The 24,850-nt window shown below is 46.0% G+C and overlaps 1 protein-coding gene across 3 annotated transcripts in view; it reads left to right on the forward strand.

The window, feature by feature from the left end:
* Positions 1 to 24,850, forward strand: part of SEPTIN9 (septin 9) — a 221,932-nt gene that overhangs the window by 79,759 nt on the left and 117,323 nt on the right. Inside the window, exon 1 of one of the 3 annotated variants that reach the window (XM_035104584.2) lies at positions 8,931 to 9,214. The exons of the other annotated variants lie outside the window; for them this stretch is intronic. Within the exon in view, the coding sequence (XP_034960475.1) occupies positions 9,160 to 9,214 (55 nt within the window). The 5' untranslated portion in view covers positions 8,931 to 9,159. Of the gene's footprint in view, positions 1 to 8,930; positions 9,215 to 24,850 lie in introns of those variants that run through there. 3 annotated transcript variants of the gene reach the window in all.

Below are 24,850 nucleotides of genomic sequence, written 5' to 3' on the forward strand. Positions count from 1 at the left end.
CAATAGGGCTTCCAATTGGGATCTTTTATATCCTTTAACATTTGTCAGGTACACTTCTTTTTCATTATATCAGAAGATCAGAAGCAAAGCACCTAAATTTTACTTCTAGTGCAGAAGGAGAGCCAATCTGGAGATCTGCCCAGCCAAAGGAATGTTTCATTGTTAAATTCAAATATAATTCCCTAGAGGCCAGAAAGCACGTTTTCACACTTAGATGTCATATTGGCATAATACCCCAACATGTTCAGATTTTCAAAGTTCAGCATATGACCTGGAACAATATCTGAGCCAGCTCCCAAGCATATTGTAACCTGTAACTGGCAGATAAATTTTGTTATTAGGTATAATATAATCCAGTAACTGCCAACAAAATCTGTACTCGGGGAAAATACATCCTGCATTGCATGGTTAGTTGTTTGTATGTAATGGCTCAACAATGTAAGAGGGTGATTATTATGATTTTCCAGGCCACACCAGACTGTTTTTTATGGATGTCTGTAGTGGCATATAGCAAATAACCTCATTCACATGGTGAGCTCCAGCACCAGAAATAAGAAATGCTTGCCGATCTATTACAAATCACCCAGAGATCTACCACTCGATCCCCATTTACCTTCTTCCCAAACCCTGATCTAGGTGACGTCTCTGTGCAACAATGAGAAAAGAATGACATTAAAAAAATCAGAAAGAATACAGGAAAGAGGAAACGTCATACGGTAGTCATTTTTTCCTGTCAGGTTCCTGCCTGGAAAATGTTTAAATTTATAAACGATATGAGTATCTTTCCTTCAGCTGATCCCAAACATTTGCTCTAGGTTAACAAAAATATTTCTGTACATTTACAGCACAGAAGCTTACCTGACCCAACTCAAGTGTCACCTCCAGATTTCAGGGGGCTTTTGGACAAGACACCCTCAGTTGGCATCCTCACTTCCCTGACTGGGACCACTTGCTTGCCACTGTCATTGTTGCTCATTCACTTGCCTTCTTTTGCTGAATCCTGGCTTGTATCCATTGCCCAGAAGGAGCGCTCAAGACTGTTGGAGGCTGGTGTGCCTTCTTCTTGCTTATGCCACTGCTCGTGTAAAGCCCAACTCACACATCACACAAAGTCAAACCATGGCTAAGTAACAGGAGTGGCTGCTTCGCTCTTTCTCCTGCTAGCTGTACTACATGCATCTCAGCTCCAGTTTGGCCAAGTGCTACATCTGAAGCCAGGTTTGTTCTTTGTCTCCCACAGACAAACCATGTTTGGCAAGCTGAGAACAAACTTTGACTACAACTCGCGGTTTGACTGAAAGACTAGAGGAGGAGAGAAGTGGCTGCAATTTTTTCCCTGCAAGTACTTGTGTGCTTGCACATTCTTACTTAGCCATGGTTTGACCAGTGAACCAGGACTTAGAAGAGGACCAGAGCCAGGATGATTTGAGGGGGGTCAACAGTGAGCCTTTTCTGGCGTCTGAGCTTTGGTACAAACCCTACAATGCAGAACATGGTCAGCCCACCACATGTTAGGAGTGATCAGTTGGAAAACATCTCATTTTTTTTTAAAAATACATTTTTATTCCATTTTCCAAATTCAACAAATTAACAAAACCAATCTTTTATACAAAATCTTATATTCACATCTTTTACCTTGCTCCGCCGAGCTATGACTTCCCCCCCCTCCCTTCATGCGGGTTTCTTATTAATTCCCTTTTTTGCAGTTCATTTTGACATATTGGTCAATTCGTAAGATTTATTTTAATCCTGCGAGAGTTTTTAACGATCTACAGTTTTTCTCCATATAGTCCACATATTTACTCCAGTCCTTTTGAAACCTTGTCTCCCCCTGGTCACGAATCTTGCATGTCAATCTAGCAAGTTCAGCATAGTCCATCATTTTTGTCTGCCACTCCACAATTGTAGGTAATTCCTGTAATTTCCATTTTTGGGCTAACAAGGTCCAGTTGGAAAACATCTCTAAACCAAGGGTGTTGAACCTTTAGCCCTCCAGGTGTTGTTGGAACATCACATCATCCCTCGACACCTGTCGTGCTGGCTGAGGTTGATGGGAGTTGGAGTCCAACAGCATACGAAGGGGAGCAGGTTCCTCATCCCTCGGCAGCGGTTTCTTGCTTCTTCTTACATGATTGTTAACAACACAAAAAGAGCCCTGCTGGAGGCCCATCTAGTCTAGCATCCTGTTCTCACAAGGGCCAGTCAGATGCCTGTGGGAAGCCCACAAGCAAGCAGGACCTGAGCGCAACAGCGCATTCCCTGCTTGTGCTCCCCAGTGACTAGGAGACAAAGCTGCAGGTGAAGTGTTGCCTGTAGCAAACAGAAGCTCCTTGACATGGAAGGGAGAGGAATTTATGCCTGTGCAGATACAAAATGTGTGCGGAAGGAGGGACAGCAGCAGGAATGGCTGCCTGAAAGCCCCAGAAGCCTATTCTTGCGTTAGGTATGGAAATCTCATTTTCTCCTTCTCTTCCCACCCCCCTCCGCCCCCCTAAATAAATTTCCAAGAGTCTGGACATGAGAATGAAAACCATTTGGCAACACAGGGTGGAGGAGTCGGGGGGGGGCACTCATTTAATCTCTTTCTCCTATAGGCTCTGTAATTGGGATCTGGTGTGGAAATGTCAGAAACAAGACCAGCCTGTTTCTGCATTTCTGTTTCTGCCATGTATCACCTTCATCTCACCCGGGCAAATTCGTTTTATCCATGAACAATACATTTCTGAATACAGAAGAGCGGAAGGTTGCTGCCTGCCAATCTCCAATTTTTGAGTAATAAGGAGCAAGAGCTGTCTGCATCCAAAATGCATGTGGAAAAGCTGAGCAGGGCAGAAAACCACCCCACCCCACCCCACCCGGTGCCATCTTAAAGTCATTAGGGGGTAAGCAAAGTGCATTTCAAATGAGGCAGTGTTCAAAAATATAACACTCTCCTGCCAGGACTATATAGCCCTGAAGTCAGCCAGGCTATTTGTAGAATGGCTGCCAGTGGATGACTGATACCTGCTGTCATTATGATGCTCTTGTTGAAGGCATGCAGGTTTCCCATTGTACTGTGCCTCTTTCCATGTGTAAGAGAAAGACAATGGCTTGGCAAAGGTTGGGAGAAATGACTCTGAATGGTGATGCAGTTTAGCTAGTTTAGCTTCAGAAACTGACACTACTCTCTCCCCCTCTTCCACAGCAGCACTTGTCTCTCACGTACACATGCACTCACACCTCTTCCTCTCTCAAATTTACATACATGCAACCACAGCACCTGTCTCTGATATTATGTGAAGCTGGTAGCCAGGGGCAATGTTGTGGAGATGCTACCTAAGTCTAGACCACATGTCTTCTGTGAAGTGATGCTTCACTGTTTAGGCTGTGTGCCTTCTGGCAAATGATGTTTTGATGTTGTCTGCTAACTTGTATAAACAGTTGTGAAACAAAGTGATATTTAATAGACAGTTTTTAAAATAAAATAAAATAAATCCACACCCTAAGGAGAGCATAGTCTTAGCTGAAGAGCAAAAGCATGACCACATGATTTCCCCTCTAGTCTAGTGTCTCTCTCTACTGTAATCCTGGTTCTAAAGGGTGTGGGATTTTCCTGTTATTCCATTCTGTTTCCCAGGCTTTGCAAGTAAGGGTGTCATTTTCCCAAATTAACATAGGGAAAGTAGGCTTGATTTCCTCTTGACGACTTCACTTCCTCTCCCTCTCTATTTATGAAATCTCTGGGAGATTCAGTGTTGTAGAAGCTATTTTTCTTCAGATTGCAAGTAATTGTCTTTCACATAACTATATAGAAAAACCCATGATGTAGTCAAAGTGAAGTCTTTGTAAGTTTGACCTGGCTCTCTCCCCGTACTATGGAAATTATTTGGCTGTGTGGTTTTATTGTGCATGGTTTACTGGAAGTTAACTTCTAAGTAGGTGTGGATAGCATTGGAGCCTTACTGTGGAATAGCCCAGCCTTAGAGGGTGCTGAATTAGGAGAGAGAGAGAGAGAGAGAGAGAGAGAGAGAGAGAGAGAGAGAGAGAGAGAGAGAGAGAGAGATTTCCAAGTAACTTATCCATGCTCTTTCCTCCTCACTCCCACAAATCAGGTGTAGTGTAGCCTTAACCTTGGATGTGTTATCCGTAAGTGATATCACAGTACTGCAGTTGCTGAATGGCCCTGCAGGATAGTATTGACCCAGATCAGGGGTCTGCAACCTTTAAGACAAAAAGAGCCACTTGGACCCATTTCCGAAGGAAAAAAATAAACTGGGAGCCGCAAAACAGGGACGTAATTAGAAATCAGAGGGCCCCATAGCAAAATTTGCTATGCCCAATAATCAATGCCCCAAAATGCCATAGAAAATGAATCAGGGCCCCAGTGTACCATAAATCATAATCAGTGCCTGATGTAAATAATAATTATATGAGGGCCCAATGTCATCCTCGTCATTATAAAAATAACTTTGAGTTTGGGCTGCCTTGATTACTGGGAATGGGCAAAACTCTGACTCCCTTATTAGGACACCTGTATGGTTTCATGTGTGTTGCTCCCATCAAGTGAACTTATAAAATTTCCTCATATTGAATCAACCCATTAATACATCTACCTCAATCTCCTGACCAGGCCGGCAGGAGGCCGCACGCAGGCCGCAGGCAGGAGCAGCAGCAGCAAACACGCGCTCCGAGCCCGCATGCCTTTTCTGCTGCTGGGCGGGAAGAAGCGCGCCCGTTTTAAAAAATAAATAACTCCGCCCCCGCCTCCGTGAGCCTATTGGCTGCAGAAATGCGGCGGGGGAGGGGCTGATGCAGGGATGGGGCCAACCACGCTCCCCGGGCTGCTAACGTCACCTTGCGTCCTTTTTGCACAGCGCACGCGCACAGCGGAGTTGTGGACTCCGGCGGGCGCCGTGCGGGGCGCAGGCGCACAGCGCGCCACCGCAGCTGTGTGCTCCGGCGGCGGCGGGCACCGCGCAAGTGTCTGGCGGGTGTGGCGGCCGCCGCCGCATGGCTCAGGCGGCGCATGGCTTGGACGCCTCCTCCCCTCGTATCCGCTCCGGAGCCGCAGCAAAGGTGTAAAAGAGCCACATGCGGCTCCGGAGCCGCAGGTTGCAGACCCCTGACCCAGATAATATAACATACATTTTCAGTAGCTTGGAGACATTGCAGCCAATTTTGTTGTTTGTAAGCCCTGTTGATTTCATTGAGATAGTTTAGTACAGGAATTACGGCTCTTTGAAATTAACTGAACTTCAAAGTGTTGAGGTTTAGCTGACTGGTGGCCCTCAAAAGCACTGGGTCTGTACTGTTGCCAAGCCATAAAGACCCCAAACTGCCTACTACAGTTGTTTATGCTTTTGCGACAGCATGCTAAAACTGGACACTTTTATTTGGAAGGAATAACAGTTGGGGGGCCTGAATCTGAATACTGTCCTTAGGGTTTGCTGCAGGAAACTGTTACCACATTTGGATGCTCCGTTGATACCTACCTGAAAACATCTTGGAACCTTTTCATATGCCGTATGGATCTTGGAACCTTTTCATATGCTGTATGGATGCCCTATATGAGCTGTATTTAAGACTTGATACCTTTTGGACTGATATTTGGACTGAATCTTGTCATACATTTTTCTATGATGTTTGAATGTCACATATTCTTGTGTGTATGATTTTGTCATTTGGCGTTATATGTCTATAAATTGGTGACTGAGAATATCGGCCGGTTACGCTGTTGTATTTCTGAATTTGCCATTCGTAACCTGGGTTCTTGTTGTATGTTTGATACGGTTGGTATTAACCTCACTGCTGCTTAAGCAAAAAACAAAAAACAGCATGAACAACATGACATGTAGTTTAGCCCTTTACTTCAGGAATAAGCTTCAGGTTACTTGTTGGGGTTCAGCCTCACTACTGTACATGGCAATTAAACGAGCAGTTTATGTAAATACCACGAGCCTTATAAATTCAAGCCATAGAGTTCATGGAAGAGGCAGGACCAGGAGGAAGAGAGGTGGCACCACCTTGGTGTAATATCTTAGCCTAGGTTACTATCTGAACAGCTGGCCTTTAGTTTCCTTCTTGCATTCAATTCTTCTAGTCAAGAGCATTTATCAAAATCTCACACACTGGGGAAAAGTCTCTGAAAAGGATTGTACATGCAACTCCGATGCTTTGGCACTGTATGAGAAGGAAACACCAGCTTCCTTTCAGAGCCACTGCCAAGTTTGTTGGCACTGATCAGCCAGCTTGCCTGCTGTACTGTGTACAAAGGAACACAGGAAGTTGCTGCCTTATACTGAGTCAGATCAATAGTCCATCTAGCTCAGTATTGTCTACACTGACTGACAGCAACTCTCCATGGTTGCAGACAGGGGTCTCTCTCAGCCCTACATGGAGGGATTGACCGTGGGACCCTCTGCAGGCAAAGCAGTTGCTCTTCCACTGGGCAATAGCCCTACTGTTCATTGAACAATAGCCAGCTCTCCCTCCAGCTGTGATGTTTTTGGAGGAGCAAGTCCTGGCAGCTGGACTAAGGAAGTGACACCAGCAATGCTAAATGAGCTCTTCCACTTGTCAATCTCTAGTAACACCTTTGATTCTGAAATGCACAAGTGAGTTCATTCAGTAAAGCAGGCACTGGTCCGCTTCTAAATGCTGTCACGTATTGCTGATACGTATAAAGGATGTCCACGTATTTGGAAAATTCTTCGGCTGCAAACTGACCTGGACACAACAAAGGTCTCTGTTGTGGTTTAAAAGTTCCAAACTTAAAGGCAAGAACAATTTGAAGCATTCAATGCAGGCAAAACTCCCTTATTGTTCTTTTTGATCTCTTTTTGTATCTTTTTGATACAAACTTTTTCCTAACACAGATTAAACAGAATCCTACTGAGGGCATTATTCTGATTTCTTTCTTTTCTTCTTAAAAAAGAAAGAAAGAAAGAAAGCAGTTCTGTTCCATTAAAAAAAAAGTCCTTGGTGTCATGCTGTGAATAAAAACAGATAGTTAAACATGGAAAGTTTCATCAGTGCTGGAAAGATTGTGTCACTATAGAGAAATCAGGCACACTTTTGTACTATGAGTTGGAATTTAGATGGCATTTATAAATTGTTAACAGATGTTCTTAGAATGTTGAAAACATGAAAAAGGTTATTATCAATAATAATAATAAATTGCCCTCTCAATGCACCATATGCAATGCAATAAAACAGATGAAAACAGTTGAAAACATCACAGAAAATAGCAGCAAATGAATTTAAAAACAATAAAAAGAGACACCCATGGCATAGACCTGTTCATCCTGCTGGGAAAGGGTTATCAGCTTACCAGCAGAAAGTGCCACAGAATGCACCATGGCATGATGACAAGCAGCTTATATACCTGTTTGGACCTTATACCTGTCTTTGCTGCTGTTATTGGGGATTCATTCATCATCCTTTTTTTGCAGAAGAAGAATCTTAGCTCCCAGAGAAGATGTTGGCTGTCGTGGACCTGGCCCCTCCACTGGTGGTGTGAGAGGGGGTCTGTGGCTGAAGGTCCCCCTCACTGTGGTGGCAGCAACCTCTGCCACCTCCACCATGTAGCTCATAGGGGGTCATGGATACCAAATCCTTCTGTTCACCTCGCAGGATAGAATAACTATAAGCCCTGGAGCTGCTGTAATCATTTTCTCTCCAATAGGAAAAAAACAGGGAGAGGGAAGACAGCTCCACCACCTTCTGCTGTGGCCAGCAAGGCGTGGGATATGGTGGTTCCTCCACCGCTGACTCTCCCTTTCCTCCACAGGATTGCTCTTCCTGTTTATTTTAGGTAACTGTATTCATTATATTTATACCCTCCTTTCCTCCAAGGAGCTTAAGACAAGATAACCACTGATTTGCTTTTCAAGTGGGTTCTTCCTGGCCCCTGCTATTTCTCATCTCTACCTCTCTCACTCTACCTCCCAGAGTTGTTGTAAGGATAAAAGCAGACTGTTTCCTTTATGCTACTTTGACCTGAGATACTTATAAATGTGGCAGGACAATAGATAAATAAAATGGTGTTGTGCCTTCAGCTGATGTATAGGATGTAGTCTTAGGTCTAAACACAACATCAGCCATTAACATTCCGCTCTCTCACTCACTAGCTGTAAAAAGAAAGATACCAAGGATCTGTTTTGCTAGCCAAGATGTGGAGTGCTTAGCATAATCATACCCATAGAATGAGAGAGAGCTGGAAAAAGAAGGATCCCGAGGGTCATCTAGCCCAACCCCCCCTGCAATGTAGGAATCTCTGCTAAAGCATTCATGGCAGATGGCCATTCAACCCCTGCTTCAACCATTCAACCAAGGAAGGAGAGTCCACCACCTCCCTTTCCACTGTCTTACAGATCTTACTGTCAGAAAGTTCTTCCTGATGTTCAATCAATCAATCAATAAAAAAATCACACCATTTCTACTCTGGCACGCCTGCCCTGGCCTACAGTCCAAGCTATATCGGGAGATTTGTGCCCGCTTCCGCACTGGTGAGGGAAAGGTACTCTACACATGCTCCAAAGTCCCCCTGCCTGGATTGAGTTTTCGCGCTGTTCCAAGTGGTGGGGGTGCCGTCTCCGGAGCCCAGCCTTTTGCCCCTTCGGTGCTGGAGCATCTTTGGAAAAGGAGGAGGCCCGGCCCGGCCCTCCCCTCCCCTGGGCTGAGTGCCTCGCGGGGTTGGGGCGTTGCCTACAGCCTGGGGCTGAGCTCGCTCGGATCCCCCTCGGCTCGGCTGGAAAAGGGGGGCAGGAGGAGTTGCGCGCGTCCTGCCCACCCTGCTTTCTCGTCTGCTTGGCCCTGCTCGGGTTCGCCTTGACAGGCGTGCGCCGCAACCAGTGCGCGGAGGGGAAGCCGGGCGGGCGCACGAGAAGCTGCCCAGAGCAGAGGGGCGGGGAGGGCCGCGCTTTCCTTGCTTGCCTTGCCTTCCTTGCCTGCCTGCCTCCATTCATTCGAGCCTGTGCAACAGGACGAGCCCACGGGGCGGGGGATCTTGCCTGCCAGAGCTTCGGCAGCCCGCCCCTCTAGACCGCCCGTCCGCCCCTCTCGCGGCTAGGGGGCCGTCCGAAGGCGCCCAGCCCCGCCGCACAGCGCCGCCGCCGCGCTCGGGACCTTGCCGGGAACTTGGGGAGGGGGCGCATTGCCGAGCCGGAGCCGAGCGCGGCGATGTCCGACCCGGCGGTCAACGCGCACCTGGAAGGTATCATCTCCGACTTCGAGGGTAGGTAGAGCCGACAGGGAGCGAGGGAGGGAGGGCGCAGGATGAGGAGGAGGGGAAGGAAAGGAAAGGGATCCTGGCGCAGGCACTCTCTCTCCCCCTTTCCCCCCTGCCAATGGGGCGCACCCGTGTTCCGCTCGTTCCCGTGAGTGGGTTGCCATCCCCTTCCCAGAGCTGAGAAGGCCCCCCTGCTCCCTCTACCCCTCACCGTCGTGGTTAGAGGCCAGCGGGGAACAGCCGGAGGCCGGTGGTGTGGCGGGAATCGCGGCGCGCATCCGCCGCTGGGATTGCGAGACTTGTGCTCGGGGATTGCGAAAAGAAACGAGATCGGGAGAAACTGAGCAAAGGCCCCTCGACTCCGCGGGGTGGTGGTGGGCGTTAAGGCTGGTGAGTTGCCTGCTTTTTTTGTGTTCTGGCCGGGTCATGAAACGGGTGGAATTTAAAACAAACAAATGGAGGAGGCTAGAGGCCTCTGAGATGAGCTACCTCTTCCCCACTCCGCAGAAGATTTGAGAGAAAACGAGGGTACAGTTCGCGGGGGTCTGTCTGGGGCGCTTATTCTTCTCTGAAAAGAAAGCCTGTGAGTTTGAGCAAACGGCGTGTTATTAAGCACGAAGGCCCCTTTAACACATTCATCTCGCATCCTTGTGCAGTCGCTGGCTGCTAGTGCTATTTAACAGGCGGTAAACTGAGGCAGAGTTGAATGCGGCGTCTAGTGTGACTGGCATCTGCTAATAAAAACTGTTCACCTTTGTGCTGATTAATGGTCAGGTAGGAAAATGAGTGTGTGTCTTTTCGGAAGAGCATGTCACGTTTCCATGTATGCCTGCACACACTTATCTCTGTGTGTGATGTTTTAGGTGTGTGGTCTTCGGGTACTACTACTGTTTTGATTGTCCCTGTGACAGGCAGGCAGGCAGGCAGACTCTGCCTCTCCACCTCCCCCTTGAGAGAGGGGCGAAGCAGAAGTTGCCACAAGCTTGCAGAGTTTGCTTGTAGCCCAGACAAGTATGAGGTTGTGGCTGGTCTCCTCCCCTCTCCCTTCCCTTTTGTTTTGCTTGACAATGTTTTGATGCCCACCCATTCCAAAAACTGACAGGCAAGTCAGCAGAAAATGGCTCAGGGTGTGTTTCTTTTCTGTAGCTCTTCATTGCCATCTCGTTTTGATCTCTCAAGATGGGAAGGATCAACAAGGCCACAAGTTTGCAAGATCTTTAATGGGGGGGGGGTCGGGGGTGTGAGAATTTTTTTGCAAGTATGTAGCAGTGGTTGGAGCTGGACCTCAAATGTGGTTAAATTGAAATTTACGTTCAGTTTTCTCCCCAGCTACATGCCCCCCCCCAATGATATTGGGATTGTGATCTGCGTAGGTATAATTGGATATGAAGGTGCTGCAGATTCTTTTCTCACTACAGGAGAACTGCTGCCTTTAACTTCAGCCATGTTGGTATTCCTCCAAATGGCCTGTTTTGTCTACAGCCCACAGGGAGCTAGCTGCTATGGCATGTCTGCATGGCAGCTTTCTGTGCTGTTAGTGCAAACCTGGAAATAGATTACTGTAGTTCTGGAGGAATCGCTTCTTTCCATTCTGATGGCGGAAAGTTGGTCGTCTAAATTGTATGTGTTTGCCTCTTTGGCTGATCCCCTGGGCCAATTCTGTGGAATAAAGTGGCAAAGAATGATAGATGAGATCAAATCAGTTCTGAACTTTTAGTGCAGGCATCCCCAAACTTTGGCCCTCCAGATGTTTTGGACTACAATACCCATCTTCCCCGACCACTGGTCCTGTTAGCTAGGGATCATGGGAGTTGTAGGCGAAAACATCTGGAGGGCAGTAGTTTGGGGATGCCTGTTTTAGTGTGTGTTTTGAACTTTTTTTAAAAGATCACTTTAAAACTGCAATTACACCTACCCGAAGAAGGAGCAGCATGTATATTCCACAATTCTGACTGTATACATTGCAGAACTTAGCATCCTGAAAAATTCAGCTTTTAAAGGCAGGTTCCTAGGACGCAGGTGGCGCTGTGGGTTAAACCACAGAGCCTAGGGCTTGCCCATCAGAAGGTCAGCGGTTCTAATCCCTGCGACGGGGTGAGCTCCCGTGGCTCGGTCCCAGCTCCTGCCAACCTATGCAGCTGTCGCATGTGGGGATCGAACCCGCAACCTTCAGTGGCATCAAAGCACAAATGCATTGCAGGCTGAATGACCTGAGTTTAGTCCTTGGCAACTCCAGCTAAAGGCATGTGATGGTAAATCAAAGCAGAGAATACTGAGCTAGTTGGACAAATAGCCTAATCTGGTATAAGGCAGTTTTCTATAACCAGCAGAAGCATGTGGGGATTCCTGGTGGGCTGTAGCTTAGTGGTAGAGGAACGTGCTTTGTGTGCAGTAGGTCCCAGGTTCAATCCCTGGCATCTCAAGAAGAGACCTCTGTCCGACTGGAGAGCTGCTGCTATTCAGTGTAGGTCAGGTATCTTCAGCCTTTTCAGACCTAGGATCCGCATTAACCCAAGCATGCATTTGGGGACCAATTTCTTAATCTTACACTATATAACTGCATGGTGGTAGTGCTCTTGTTGTGACCCACCTTGGATCAGTCTGCAACCCACAACCCACCCATTGAAGACCAGCAGTGTCTGCAATACTGAACTAGATGGATCAGTGCTGTGACTCAGTACGAGACAGCATCCTGTGTTCCTCATGCTCAGTAAAGGCTAAGAGAGATGTCACACCCATACTGTATGCCAGGCATGTCCAAAGTCTGTTTTGGGGGCGTAATCCGGCCTGCTGGTCGGTTTAATCTGGCCCCTGGGGCAGTTTAAATTCAAAAAAACCTATACAACTTCAGTCCTAGAAAAAGCTCAACAACTTTGGTTGGCCCTTGGCCCTTTGGTCAGCCCCCACGGCCCTTCATCAAATCTGGCCCTCTTTGAAAAAAGTTTGCACACCACTGCTGTATGCTTAAAGCACATGGCTCCCCTCAAAGAACTCTGGGAACAGTAGCTTCATAGAGCTGTGGTTCTCAGCACCCTTAACAGAGCACAGATCCCAGGGTTCTGAGGGGGAAGCCATGTGTTTTAAATGTATGGCGTGGATGAGACTATATGTTGTGACAACTCCCAGAGATTTTATTTATTTATTACATTTATATACCACCTGTATCTTCCAAGGATCTCAAGGTGGTGTGCATGGCTCTCCTCCTCCCCATTTCATCCTCACAACAACCCTGTGAGGTAGGTCAGGCTAAGAGAGAGGGTGACTGGCCCAAGGTCACCCAGTGAGCTTCACGGCTGAGTGGGGATTTGAACCCTGCTCTCCCAGGTCCTAGATGTCAAGGAAAAGATATCTGAAGGCAACCCAGTTCAGGGAAGTTTTAAATGTTTAATGCTGTATTGTGTTTTTAATATTCGATTGGGAGCTGCCCAGAGTAGCTGGGGAAACCCAGCCAGATAGGTAGGGTATAAATTATTTATTTATTTATTTATTTATTTATTTATTTATTTATTTATTAATTATTATACAAAGTAGTCTGCCCTGACAAAGAGGTCCAGAGGAAGTTTAGGTTCCCCAGGACCCTAGCTTTCCCCTAGTACCATTGTGTTCAATCTTGCAAACCTTGGTGCTCCCCCCCCCCCTTTTCTCTCTCTCTCTTTTGCATAGAAATGGTTGGGTTTTGTTTTGGCACAGTGTTCCCAATGCTCTGGCTAGAAGGAGCCTATAGGGAGACCCATCATGTTCCTTGTTTTCTGAACTGGCAGTGCTTAGGCCCTGCTACAAAGTAGGATCTCTTCAGAAGAGAGCTGTGGCAAGGGGATGAACAGTATGTGCTCATCTACTCCTTCCAAAAAGGTAAGCTAGTCCCCCCCCCCACAATCTTGCTCTTGCAGTGAAAGCAAAGCCAAAGGCGTATTGAGTGACAGATACAAAACCCAGTTACCGTTTGTGTTGGGAAGTGGTTGGTGTGTGTCTGTGTCTGTGTCTGTGTCTGTGTGTGCGTGCTCTGCTCTCAAAAGGGGATGGAGAAGCCCCTTTATTTCATTTGTACAAAGAACAATGGGGAGGTGATTGCAGCATGGAAACATCTGCTTCTCCATTGAGTCATGACTATTGGCCAGAAGTGGTAGCTCTCTTACTGAAGTTCAGAGGGCAGATGTGAGTAGGATTTGACCTTTGTTTGGGGAGCCCAGGAGACCCCCAGATTATTTTGCTGAAATGGCACAGTTGTGGTGGTGGTGGTGGATTGAGGGGGGTGGGAATCAAGGGGGAAAGCAGGTGTCTGGATGTGGCTGCCTGCCACCTCACTTCCCCTTGGCAGCTCAGAGAGAGTTCCAGAGTGTATTGTTTTCCATGAGGGGAGTCCTCCGGAGATAAAATCAGAACTCTGATTCTGTTGTTGTTTTCTTGAATCAGAGAACACAGAGGATCTATTTGAAACAGATTCTGAGTTAGAGTTCTGTATCCACTTGCATACCACACATGCACAACTACTGCCCTAATTTGTGTGAATGCTGCACTGCAGTCAGTGGATGCTTTGCAGGTGTTGTTATTCAGGTTGGGGCTTTTTAAAGAGACATTGTGAGTCATCTGTTTTAAAATATTAAAATCTAGAGCATGAGCTGATTGATAATGGGTGAATTGGCCTAAGAATAGCTCATGTGAGCACTACATTGTAAAGGGCAGAAGAGGGAACATTTTAAGGGCAGGGGTTTCTTTATTACCAGGGCACCATGCTTCCAGTGACTTTTTGCAAACTCTTCCATGAGGGCTCTCATCCCAAGTGATGCTACTCACAAGCAGAATCACTCACAAATTGGATGCCCCCGACCCACCCATGGCATAAACATATAAATTGACTCCTTTCCATTTGCAATATGACTAGAGCATGACACAGTATGGGCTAGCTGCCAACAAGACTGCCTCAAGAGATTTTGTTGCCTGAGGCAGATAAGAGGCCTCCCATTCCATACACAGAAGGTGACTGGGTGGCCTTGTTTTGACACTTGTTTCTGCATCATCCTATATACAGTAGTGCCTGTAGGCTACTATATGTAATTTGTATTTCAGTGTTTTTTTTGTAAGCAACCTTTTGTCAAACCAAATATATATCCCTATCCTTGTTTTACAAACCAATGCCTGGAATTGAACAGAAATCTAAAACCTTCTGTGTCTCTTGCATGCATTTTGTTTCCTGTTTGAAGTGCGCATGTTGCATAAATTAAACTCATAAATGCAACCAAATCGAGCTATTCCACTGCTCTTTCTGTTTTACATGTCTATTGGGTGTATGACTGGCTTTCAGAGACTGATGCTCAGAACCCCAAAGGAATACACTCAGATAATTCTGGTGGCATGATACTGTATTGAACTGCATTTAGGTTCTGAAATAATTCTATGTTTAATAATTCCCCATTCAAACACAATCACTTCAAAAACTTTGAACCCCTGGGGGAGGGGTTAGGATATGCTGCATTTTCCTCTGGGTAAGATACCTCTTCACCAAGGGGAGAGCAATTCGTCTGTGTAGAGACGTTTTCCTGTGACTGTTACGAGTAGTCCCCATTCCTGCATTGCAGTTTGGTACCTCCATTGAGGCAGGGGAGGCATTTTGGCAGTGCAAGTGGGGGGGCACTTTGTGATCTAATTGCTTCCTGGGTGGTAATGATCACCTACATGATCAGCACACAGAATTTTCTCTTACCCTGTTTAGTGGATGGCTTTTGCCTTTCACATGGAAGCAAAAATACTTTCCACCCACATGCCAGGTTTTGCTTTAGCTGTCAAGTTGCTTGTGTTCTTTTATAGCAACCAGCAACTATTAATATCTAATGGAAGATATTCCCTGAATTGAACTGTTTTGTTCCTGTTACTTTGCATGGAGAAGTGTGATTTTGCTGATAACATAGGATTATAGCTGATGGTAGCTGAACTCACAGTAGACCCTTTGAAAATAATGGGCACAACTAAAATCCGTTAATTTGACTGTTTAGTTGGATAAAACCCATAATTTTACATATGGTGTGGTTGGGGCAGGGGAGACAGGCTTTATATATCCTGAGTTGCCATTGGCAAAAGTTCCACTGCCTTGAATAAGCATAGCATGATACCACAGCGCTCCTCCACCTCTTAAGTTCTTTAAACTCTATTTCAGGGATCCCCAAACTTACTTCGCCGAGGGCCAGTGCCACCAGCGCCGATCACACTGTGGGCCGGAGCGCGCAGCAGGAGTGCCCATACACGTGCGCACACGCAATTTACGGTGCATTTCCGGGTTGCTGGAACACTGGAAATAGCTTATGCGCATGGGCATCCTCTGGCCCGGAAGTGTGCCGGAAATGACGCACAAGCTATTTCCGACGCTCCCAGCGACCTGGAAGTGGGCAGCTGCGCCACGCCGATAAGAGCGGGTAGCGGCAGCGGGGGTTGCCAGGGGCCGCATAAATGAGTCTCTTGGGCCGCATCCGGCCCTCGGGCCTTAGTTTGGGTAACCCTGCTCTATTTTGCCAACACTTGTTCAAGAATTGCTCCCCCTGCCCAAGTTGAGGGGTTTCGGCAGGCCTTCTGAGGAGTTCCTCTCCTCATTAGCTCAATGCCTGCCTTGTCAGTGTTCCCCAGGCCTCACCTTGCCAGGAGGATCTTGCCTGGGAGTAGCATCAAAGAATAAAGCATAGCTCCTAATTGCAAGTCCAACACCCCCTCCCTCCAGGCTCCTGTTCTGCAGCTTGGTTGTGCATTGGGGGAATGTGGAATTCGATTCCTGTAGGTGGCATATAACAGAGGCCTTGCGCACTGTTATGCAGAGACACCAGCGACCACAGAATGCGCCAGGATATTCTTTAGCTAAAGATCGTCTTAGAGTTAGAAGAACATTGTTGCCCAACAGAAAATAACAGATGCTCCTTGTTTCAGGTACGCCAGCTCTGGAGTGTCAATTTTAGTAAAGACTTGACAACAGCCTTGCTATGTAACATCGCTGGGGCAGCTCTCTTGATTTTTCTGGGCCTAAAAGCAATATCTATCCCAATCAATTGATTTTGCCTGGCTGGAATGTGTCCCTGCACTGTGATAATGCCTCTTGCTTGCCAGAATGGAGAGGTGTAGTGGGCTGGTATATGCAGAAACCTCTGAGTTTCTACTGTAACAGCAAAGATTGATACCTGTTGTACCTCTCACTTTAACCTCTGCTCTGCCCATCTTTGACATGTGGCCTCTGAATGGTTGCCCATGGAGGAATTCTGCCTGTAGAAAACCACAGGTCTGACTTGCCGTGCAATCCAAACCTAGGCTATTGGTTCAGATGACATGACAAGCCATTGCTTGGACTTGTTCCTCCCGTCATCATGGCCAAGAGCAGGAGGGAAGCAGGGAATTTTGAGCACTGTGCACCAGCACACAGGTCATTCATGATAAACCATTGTCAATCATTTACTACACGTGAAGCAAGCCAGCCCTTGCTCATGATGCAATTGTTGTATGAATAAGCCCCAAGTGCCAGGGGTAGTGGTGGTGGTATACAAATACTATAGAGGTGAGTTGCTCAGCATTTCCCCCAATTACTATAATAGACTGTTTATTTCAGCCCCTGGGTTATTTGTGCACTGATCCTCTTTCCCCATCAAAATACCCAACCATTGTTCCCAGAATGATGCTAGCACTGTTCATGGTGCACCCAGTCATTTTCATTGCTGCTTTCAGGGTTCCCAGGCACTGGCGATTTAACTCATTCAGAGGCTCATCCTTTAGTCAACATGTTTGGGATTTATTCTTTGCTGCTGCTGATAGCTGAGGGCATCAAACTAAACTGCTGTTATCATTATTTTTAGATATTTGATGTGGCATAGCATTAATATTCACCGGTATTTATAAAGCAGTATATTCCCCTGGTAGGCTTGCCAAACTAAGCCTCCAAAATGCGGGAGCCAAGAATATTTCAAACTTCAGAGTCACAGCTGGACAGTACTGTGAACTGGAGGACTGCAAGCGATACACTCACTTGGGTGAAATGGAATTTATTTTAAGCATTTATATACTTTGTTATATAATGTTATATATAAGCATTTATATTACATTGTTGATAAATGTAATTTAGGTACATTAATGATATGAACAATACTTGCTGCGTGTTGCAAGTATTCAGTTATGCCACACTTTTTAACAACAAAAAAGAGGTGCCGGTACTGCGCACCCTTGAGTACACCCTGGGAAACAATCTGCTGGTATGCATGGATATGTTTAGAAATGGGCATGGTAATATTTTTGTCTTGCGTTTGTGTTTTAAGGTTGGCTTTTTCCTTTCACATTAGGTTGTCAGGTGGTGATTTCCTTGCTGGCTCCTTGGCTATCCAAGATACAGTATCATGCATAGCTGCAAGGGTTGTGCTCTCTGTGGGAATGCTTTGCCCTTCTGTTTCCATTTTAAGTACCAAACAGGAAGCATAGGAGACAACCAGGCCCTAAAAATAAGATGCAACATGGCATGGGGAAACCCTATGACAACATGGCACTGTGGATTGTTTGGATATTCTGGCCCTCACTGGCACCATTCCATTTTCATTTGCCATGCAGGAAGATGAACCATTGTTGGCTTAGCATGGGACACAATATACCTTGCAAGCACTGAGTGAATGCATAGTTTAACCAAGACCTGTGCAGGTTGGCCCATTGTCAGCAGCATGCCTGTGTGTTAAGCTTAGTTTGTTCTTAGTTATTGAACAAAATTCTCTTGTATCCTATTGGTTGCAGTCTGTCATTGTCATAAGGCTTTATGAGAAAGCACTGTTGATTCCACCTTGCTTAATTTTCCTTACTCCTTGCTCTTTGGCCACCAGTAGGGATGAGTCGTCATGGTATTGTGTGTGTTCCCTTCCTTGCTGATTGAGTTAAAAAGTTTATGTTAGTGACTGAAAGTGACACATTAATGGCATCTTAGTATGAGTGTGTGGCCATCTTGACTGATGCACTTCAGCTTTCATCATACCAACATGCCTGCAGTTCTCTTCCAATTAAGTACCATCTTCCGCCACCCCCACCTCATGTACTAGGTAAAATATCCATCTCCTTATTGTTCAGCTGCACTTGCGGCATTCCAGTAAATACCAGTTTTGCTCTCCATTTTCAGGCAATGCCTGCACTGTCACACACCTGGCTGAAGCAGGGGGAATGATAGCATAATATATAGTTCCAGCACTATTATTGCAGAATTGTTGGACTCGTGCCAGGCATAGTTACCAGGGGCAATCCTTTACTCTTGCTCTCTGCTTGTGGCATGTTGTGATCAAGAGATCTATCAACTGGAGTCAAATGTAGAAGATGTGCACTTAGATCATGGATGGTACCTCTGAGCACCTGCTGAGCCCTGGAATTTGTTTTGAAGCCCAAGAACTGAGCTGAGCTCACAGTCCTACCACATACAGACCTTTTCCTTGTTATCCCAGGATTTCAGCAGCCTTAACTCAGGAGAGGGGGAAAGAGTAATTTAGTTGTTGAACAGTTGGGAGTCAGAAATCCTTGCCACTCTACTGCCAATCACCCAAAGGCCTACTGGTAGAGCCCAATCTACCTTCTGTTTACCCGTGATCTAGAAGATGAGAATTGATGTCTAAGGGCCTGGCCCCACCTTGGGTTAGAAAGTGTACTTTGATAATTTTTATTCCCAATGCTGCTTACGTGATTTTCTTGGGGGCTAGAAGATCAGTACTGATAAACACAAATCATTCTGCATGACACAGGAACTGGATTGTGTAAATAGGGTTACTCAGGGTTGCTTCACACAGTGAATTGTGGGCATCATTTTTTCATTAGGAATCTGAAGGCAAACATATATAGCTGCTGCATGTGATTAACACACACACACACACACACACACACACGTCTGTTGTCATACAGTTGAAGTGAGGAGCTGCAGTTGGCTAAGGTTCCCAAACTCAAAATGACCACATGCACATGTCCTATAGCAATATTATTGTATATGAAGTTGCCCTTGGTCACACAAACCATCTATGACAAAACTGTTTCTCTAGTGCACTAAATTTGGTCTGGTATGAGCAGCTGTTCATGATAAATGTGCACAGTAGAAACTGAACGCATTGAAGTCTTGGTGCAGCCTGGTGCTCGCTTGTTCAAAAATCGGAAGCTAAAACAAACCCATCAACCCAACCAAGAAGAAGCTCTCAGACTGAGGGAGTCTTTACTCACACGTCTCCTGAACTCTGCCACCCTAGGCTGTATCTGTGGCCTAAAGGACTTCCCCCACCTACATTGCGTGAGTAGGTGGGCAGGGTGGTGGTGGAGAGAGATAGTCTAGAATCTCTCACACATCAAAAAGCCGCCATACCAGTCCTTTTCACCATGCGTGGTTATGACAGTGAAAATGCTTTCACTGTCAGCATTTTAATTTACCCTCAGAAGGACAAATAGACCTGTATAGTTTACTTGTTTGGCTTTTAAAAAACACTTCCTTACAGACCATTCTGAGCCATTTTCTTGCATTTGCAACAGAAGGGATGATTTAAAATGAAAGCCATCCCTCCCCCCCACCCCCCAAGCCAATAAACCTCTTGTAAGATGAAACCACTGGAGAGGCATACCAAAGGAAGGGGAAGGGAACTGGCCTGGAAAATTGGTGATAACTGCTTGGCAGATCTGGGTTTCCATGGCCAATGTTAATTTGTGTGTGTGTGTGTTTGGCAGGGCAGGATTTGGGGGGGGGGGTAGGAATAGCAAAAGTGTTTTTTACACCCTTCCCTTCCCTCATTTTTCCCCCATAGGCATTTATCTAAGAGGGTCAAACAGAGTGGATGTGAAAGAAGGGAATAGGATGGGAAGGGGCTGAAGGAAAATTCAGCTTCTTGGTTCTTATTTCTAATACGTGTGAGGCACAAATTGGGTGAGAATGGGGACATGAGAAGGAAGGTATGTGCATTCCTTAGTTTGTCCAGGACTGCTGCTTATGCCACTATGTATTTAAAGCACATCCCCCCCCTCAAAGAATTCTGGGCACTGAAGTTTGTTAATGGTTGCTTGAAGTTGTAACTCTGTGAAGGGTAAACGACAGTGCCCAGAAATCTGGGGGGGGGGATGTGCTTCTGATGTGCTTTAAGAGTATACAGTGGTACCTCGGTTTATGTACGCAATTGGTTCTGGAAGTCTGTTCATAAACTGAAGTGTTCATAAACTGAAGCGAACTTTCCCGTTGAAAGTAATGGCAAGTGGATTAATCTGTTCCAGGCGGTCCGCGGAGTACTTAAACTGAAGCGTTCATAAACTGAAGCGAACTTTCCCATTGACAGTAATGGAAAGTGGATTAATCCATTCCAGACAGGTCCGCGGAGTACTCAACCTGAAGCGTACTTAACCCGAAGCATGGGTGTAATTGGTTCCGGAAGTCTGTTCATAAACTGAAGCGTTCATAAACTGAAGTGAACTTTCCCACTGAAAGTAATGGAAAGTGAATTAATCCGTTCCAGATGGGTCTGCGGTGTTTGTAAACCGAAAATTCGTAAACCGAGGTGTTCATAAACCGAGGTTCCACTGTAGTGTGTATGCAGCCCAAGTAAGTTTAGAGCCCAGACCCTTCACAGACTCTCAAGGCAATAGCAGTCACTTGAGTTCCCTCACACAGAAATAAAGTTTGTTTGTATTTTATGTACTAGCTACCCTGCTGCTCCAGAAAACTCACAAATCTGTCTCAAGGCATTTTTTCTGCCTAAAGTGAACATTAAATGGTTCTGCCTCCCCAGCTAGGCCCACCATGTAAAAAAGAGAGAGAAATAGAAGTCTTACTCTATCACTCAAACCCCAATTCTTGCCTTCCTTCATTTTCCCTCATGGTGACACTTGAAGCATGGTGGGGCCTGCCCTGGTTCCTCCTACACAAATGACGTGTTTGCAAGCAGCTCATGCATTCACCTTAAAAATGTAGTTTGGAAGCCGCCCATGTTCTCAAGCCATTTATGCCAGCCACCAGTTGTGTGCCTGTCTCATATTGGGTGAGTTCTAGCTCCCGCTATAGTATTCCTTGTATTTGCTGTTGGCTTTATTAGTCTGAGGAAGTGACTACACATCCTTGCTTGTGGGGTGGGGAAAAACGACTGTGCTACGGAAAGAAGAAAGGAAGTGGGAGGATTGAACTTGTGACCTTCTGTACCTTGGGCCCATACAACATACTGCAAAGCTATGGTGCTGGGTGGATGTTTTCTCCTTTCCTCTGACCCCATTCTCCCAAAGTGCTTTGTACATTCACATATAGCAAGTTGAATCCACGACTTTTGCTCTGCTGGCTGGGGATGCTGTGGGCAGCCCTAATAAACCCATGTCAACACTTCCACATAGATAACAGATGTTTCCACCCATCTGAAGTGTCACCAATGGGGTGTTGAGTTCCCCCTCACTCAGCCCAGATTTTTAAGTTGGTTGCAGTGAAGAAGTGTTCTGGCTTCAGTTTCCTGGACCCATGGCCAGGGCAGTTAGTTTGGTGGTTTGTTTGCTTTTGAATTTATTTGTTAAGCGCTTAAAACTGGCATAGGCTTTACTTTTTTTAAAAAAATTAAAGGGGTGTTGATTAGTTACACATTGAACTGTGGTTGGAAGAAAGTTGATCCTCTACTTCAGTGATGGCCAAACTTGGCCCTCCAGCTGTTTTGGGACTACAATTCCCATCATCCCTGACCACTGGTCCTGTTAGCTAGAGATGATTGGAGTTGTAGTCCCAAAATAGCTGGAGGGCCAAGTTTGGCCACCACTGCTCTACTTGAACCCCATTCACAGTTTCATGCTTGAGCTCCCTATTGCAGCCCACACTTTCCCTGAGAGGTGTCTGAGGGTCAGAAGCAGCATTTGGAATGCAGTGACTTGAAAGCTGTAGAAAATCTTGAGCCCCTGTCCTTTGAGTTGATTGGATGGCATCACCTTGTTAAATGATTCAATTTTTGCGTTTTTTCAACTGTTGAACACAGAAAGTTGTAAATGTAGTGTTTTTGTTTTTGTTTTGTTGTTTTTTAATCAGCATTGCTCTCAGCAAAGCAAAGTACTTTCATCAAGAACTTCGACTGTTGAGACTGTCCAGATCAGCAAGAAGGCCTCTTGCACAGAGGCATTGCTCTGTTTAAATCAGCACTGCTCTCAGCAAGGCAAAGTACTTCCATCAGGAACATTGAATATTGAGATTGTCCAGATCAGCAAGAAGGCCTCTTGCACAGAAGAGCCAAGGAACATAGGGAGCTTGGTCTTTAACCAAGTCAGACTGATGGTCTATTTACCATAGTTCAGTACAGTGGTAGCTCGGGTCACAGACGCTTCAGGTCACAGACGCTTCAGGTTACAGGCTCCACTAACCTAGAAATAGTACCTCCGGTTAAGAACTTTGCTTCAGGATGAGAACAGAAATGGTGCGGCGGTGGCGAGGCAGCAGTGGGAGGCCCCATTAGCTAAAGTGGTACCTCAGGTTAAGAACAGTTTCAGGTTAAGAACGGACCTCCAGAACGAATTAAGTTCTTAACCCGAGGTACCACTGTACTGCCTGCTCTGACTGACAGTGGCTCTACAGGATTTCAGACAGGGGCCCATCCCAGACCTACCTGGAGCTTCCAGGGGTCAAATCTGGGACCTTCCTCATGTGAAGCAGATGCTCTACCAATTAGATAGGTCCCTTCCCTGAGGCATTTTCATAACAGATAATAATACTTAGTATGTTTTGAGCATTCAAAGCCCTTTACAATATGATTGTGTTCATGACCATGATGAGGTTTGAAGCAGGAACATAACAGCTCACTCTCTCTTGGCCACTGCAGAAAAGCCATATCTTCTAACCTATTCACCTGGCCACTGAAGGGTTGAAGAGTGGCCAGTGCTTAGGAAAGCCTCCCATTTTGAATTTTGACTCTTAAATTGTAATTTGCTTTTTGTCTGTTATAATTACATGCTTTTTTTGGCAGAAATGCAAGCAAGCAGATGTTTGCATCAGCAAGCTGTCGATCTTTGCCTCCCCAAATCTTCTCAGCAGATGGGTTGATACAGGCAGCTTATAATAATCACAAGCCCTGCAGGGTTCCACTGGATATTTTTGGCCAGTAAAGCCTCAGCAGGAAGGAGGGAGGTGAGGCAATGTGATAGATTGCTGGGCAGATAAAGAGAAAAAGCAAGAGAAGGAGAAAACTAAAAGCACTTCTGTAACCGCCTTCAGTTAAGGGACATCTTGGCTGTTAAGGAATTGGGAGTGCCCCCCCCTCCCCGTGACAACTGGCACATACTTTGAACATAAGTAATGTGTAGTTGGCATAAAAATTGGGAGGGGCAGTGAAGGTAGCAGCCAAATATCAGAAGCCCTCCATGCTGAAGGGTCACAGTTTGCCCTCACTGGTTGTTGCAAGGTTTCATTGAGCCTTGTATGAGGATGGTAGTCAAAATGCTTGCATTTTCCACTTGGAACAAATCTAGGCTGCTGTGACATCACAAAAGGTAGGGAAACTGCTCTATCACTTACAAGTCTTCTATACTGACATAAGGTAAAGGCCTGAATGTTTTTAATTTCCCAGCACATTTTTGAGATCCTAAATCATTCACATTTCACATGTACCTGAACCCAAAGAATTGGTAGCAGGCACCAGTTGTTAGGAATCTGAGTCATACGTTTTTAACATGACAACCACAACAATTCTATTTTATTGGTTATATTTTTTATGCCACGCTTCTTCCAAAGTCCTCCCCTTCCCATTTGTATGCTCTCAACACCCCAGTGAGCTAAGTGCTAACACAAGAATCACACAATAACTTCTTGATTGAAATAGAAGTTTGAATCTAGCCAGTACAGCAGATGCGAAGACCATAAGAAAGGTCCAAGACCCAATTTGTCCAGCATCCTGTTCTCACAGTGGCTAACCAGATACCTCTGGAAAGCTCACTGGCAGGACCTGAGTACAAGAACAAGAGTACAAGGTTTGGCTAGAGATATGTTATTTCCTGGTCCACCACCTTATGTGCTACTTGATTATGAACCTGGGTTTCCTAGCTCTGTCTTCTTCTCACGTTTATAGTCCCCATATTGGCTCAGTGGGTAGAATGTACTGTAGCAAGAGTAACCAGCGTGCCGTTCAGAGATTTGTCAGAATGCACTACCCATTATCCCTGATGACTGGCCGTGTTCGCTGAGATTGGTGGGAACAAGAGTCCAATGGCACCCGGAGAACAACCACATTGGCTCCCCCTGTGCTACAGGATGTAGCTGTGGATGCCATATCCCACATAGCTGCGGGAGTGAGAGACCTCAAGAAGCCTGGATTTCCCTCCATTCTGTCGCTTCCCTGGTATCCAACTGGGCAGGAAATTCCTGCAGGCCAGAGAACAAATTGACTCCTTTTGGTTGGCATTCTGAGGGAGAACCTGCTTGAGGCCATAGAAAACAGAAGCAAAACTGCAGCGGTTTTTTAAAGGAAGGGAAGTTTCAGGGGTCACTCCTCCCTTTCTAGCAAGGCTTGCTATTTTCCCCTTGAAAATGGGCTGCTTACATTTTCTCCATTGGGAGGGAATAACCAGTGTAAATAAGAGGAACAGGAGGCCACCAAACCCTGATGGGAGCATGCTGTGCATTTAAAGACAATAAGGGAGTCTTTGGGCCTCAGAACCATTCCAAATATTTACATTGCTGAC

The sequence above is a fragment of the Zootoca vivipara genome, chromosome 2 (genome assembly GCF_963506605.1).
Source record: "Zootoca vivipara chromosome 2, rZooViv1.1, whole genome shotgun sequence".
Taxonomy (NCBI): Eukaryota; Metazoa; Chordata; class Lepidosauria; order Squamata; family Lacertidae; genus Zootoca; species Zootoca vivipara.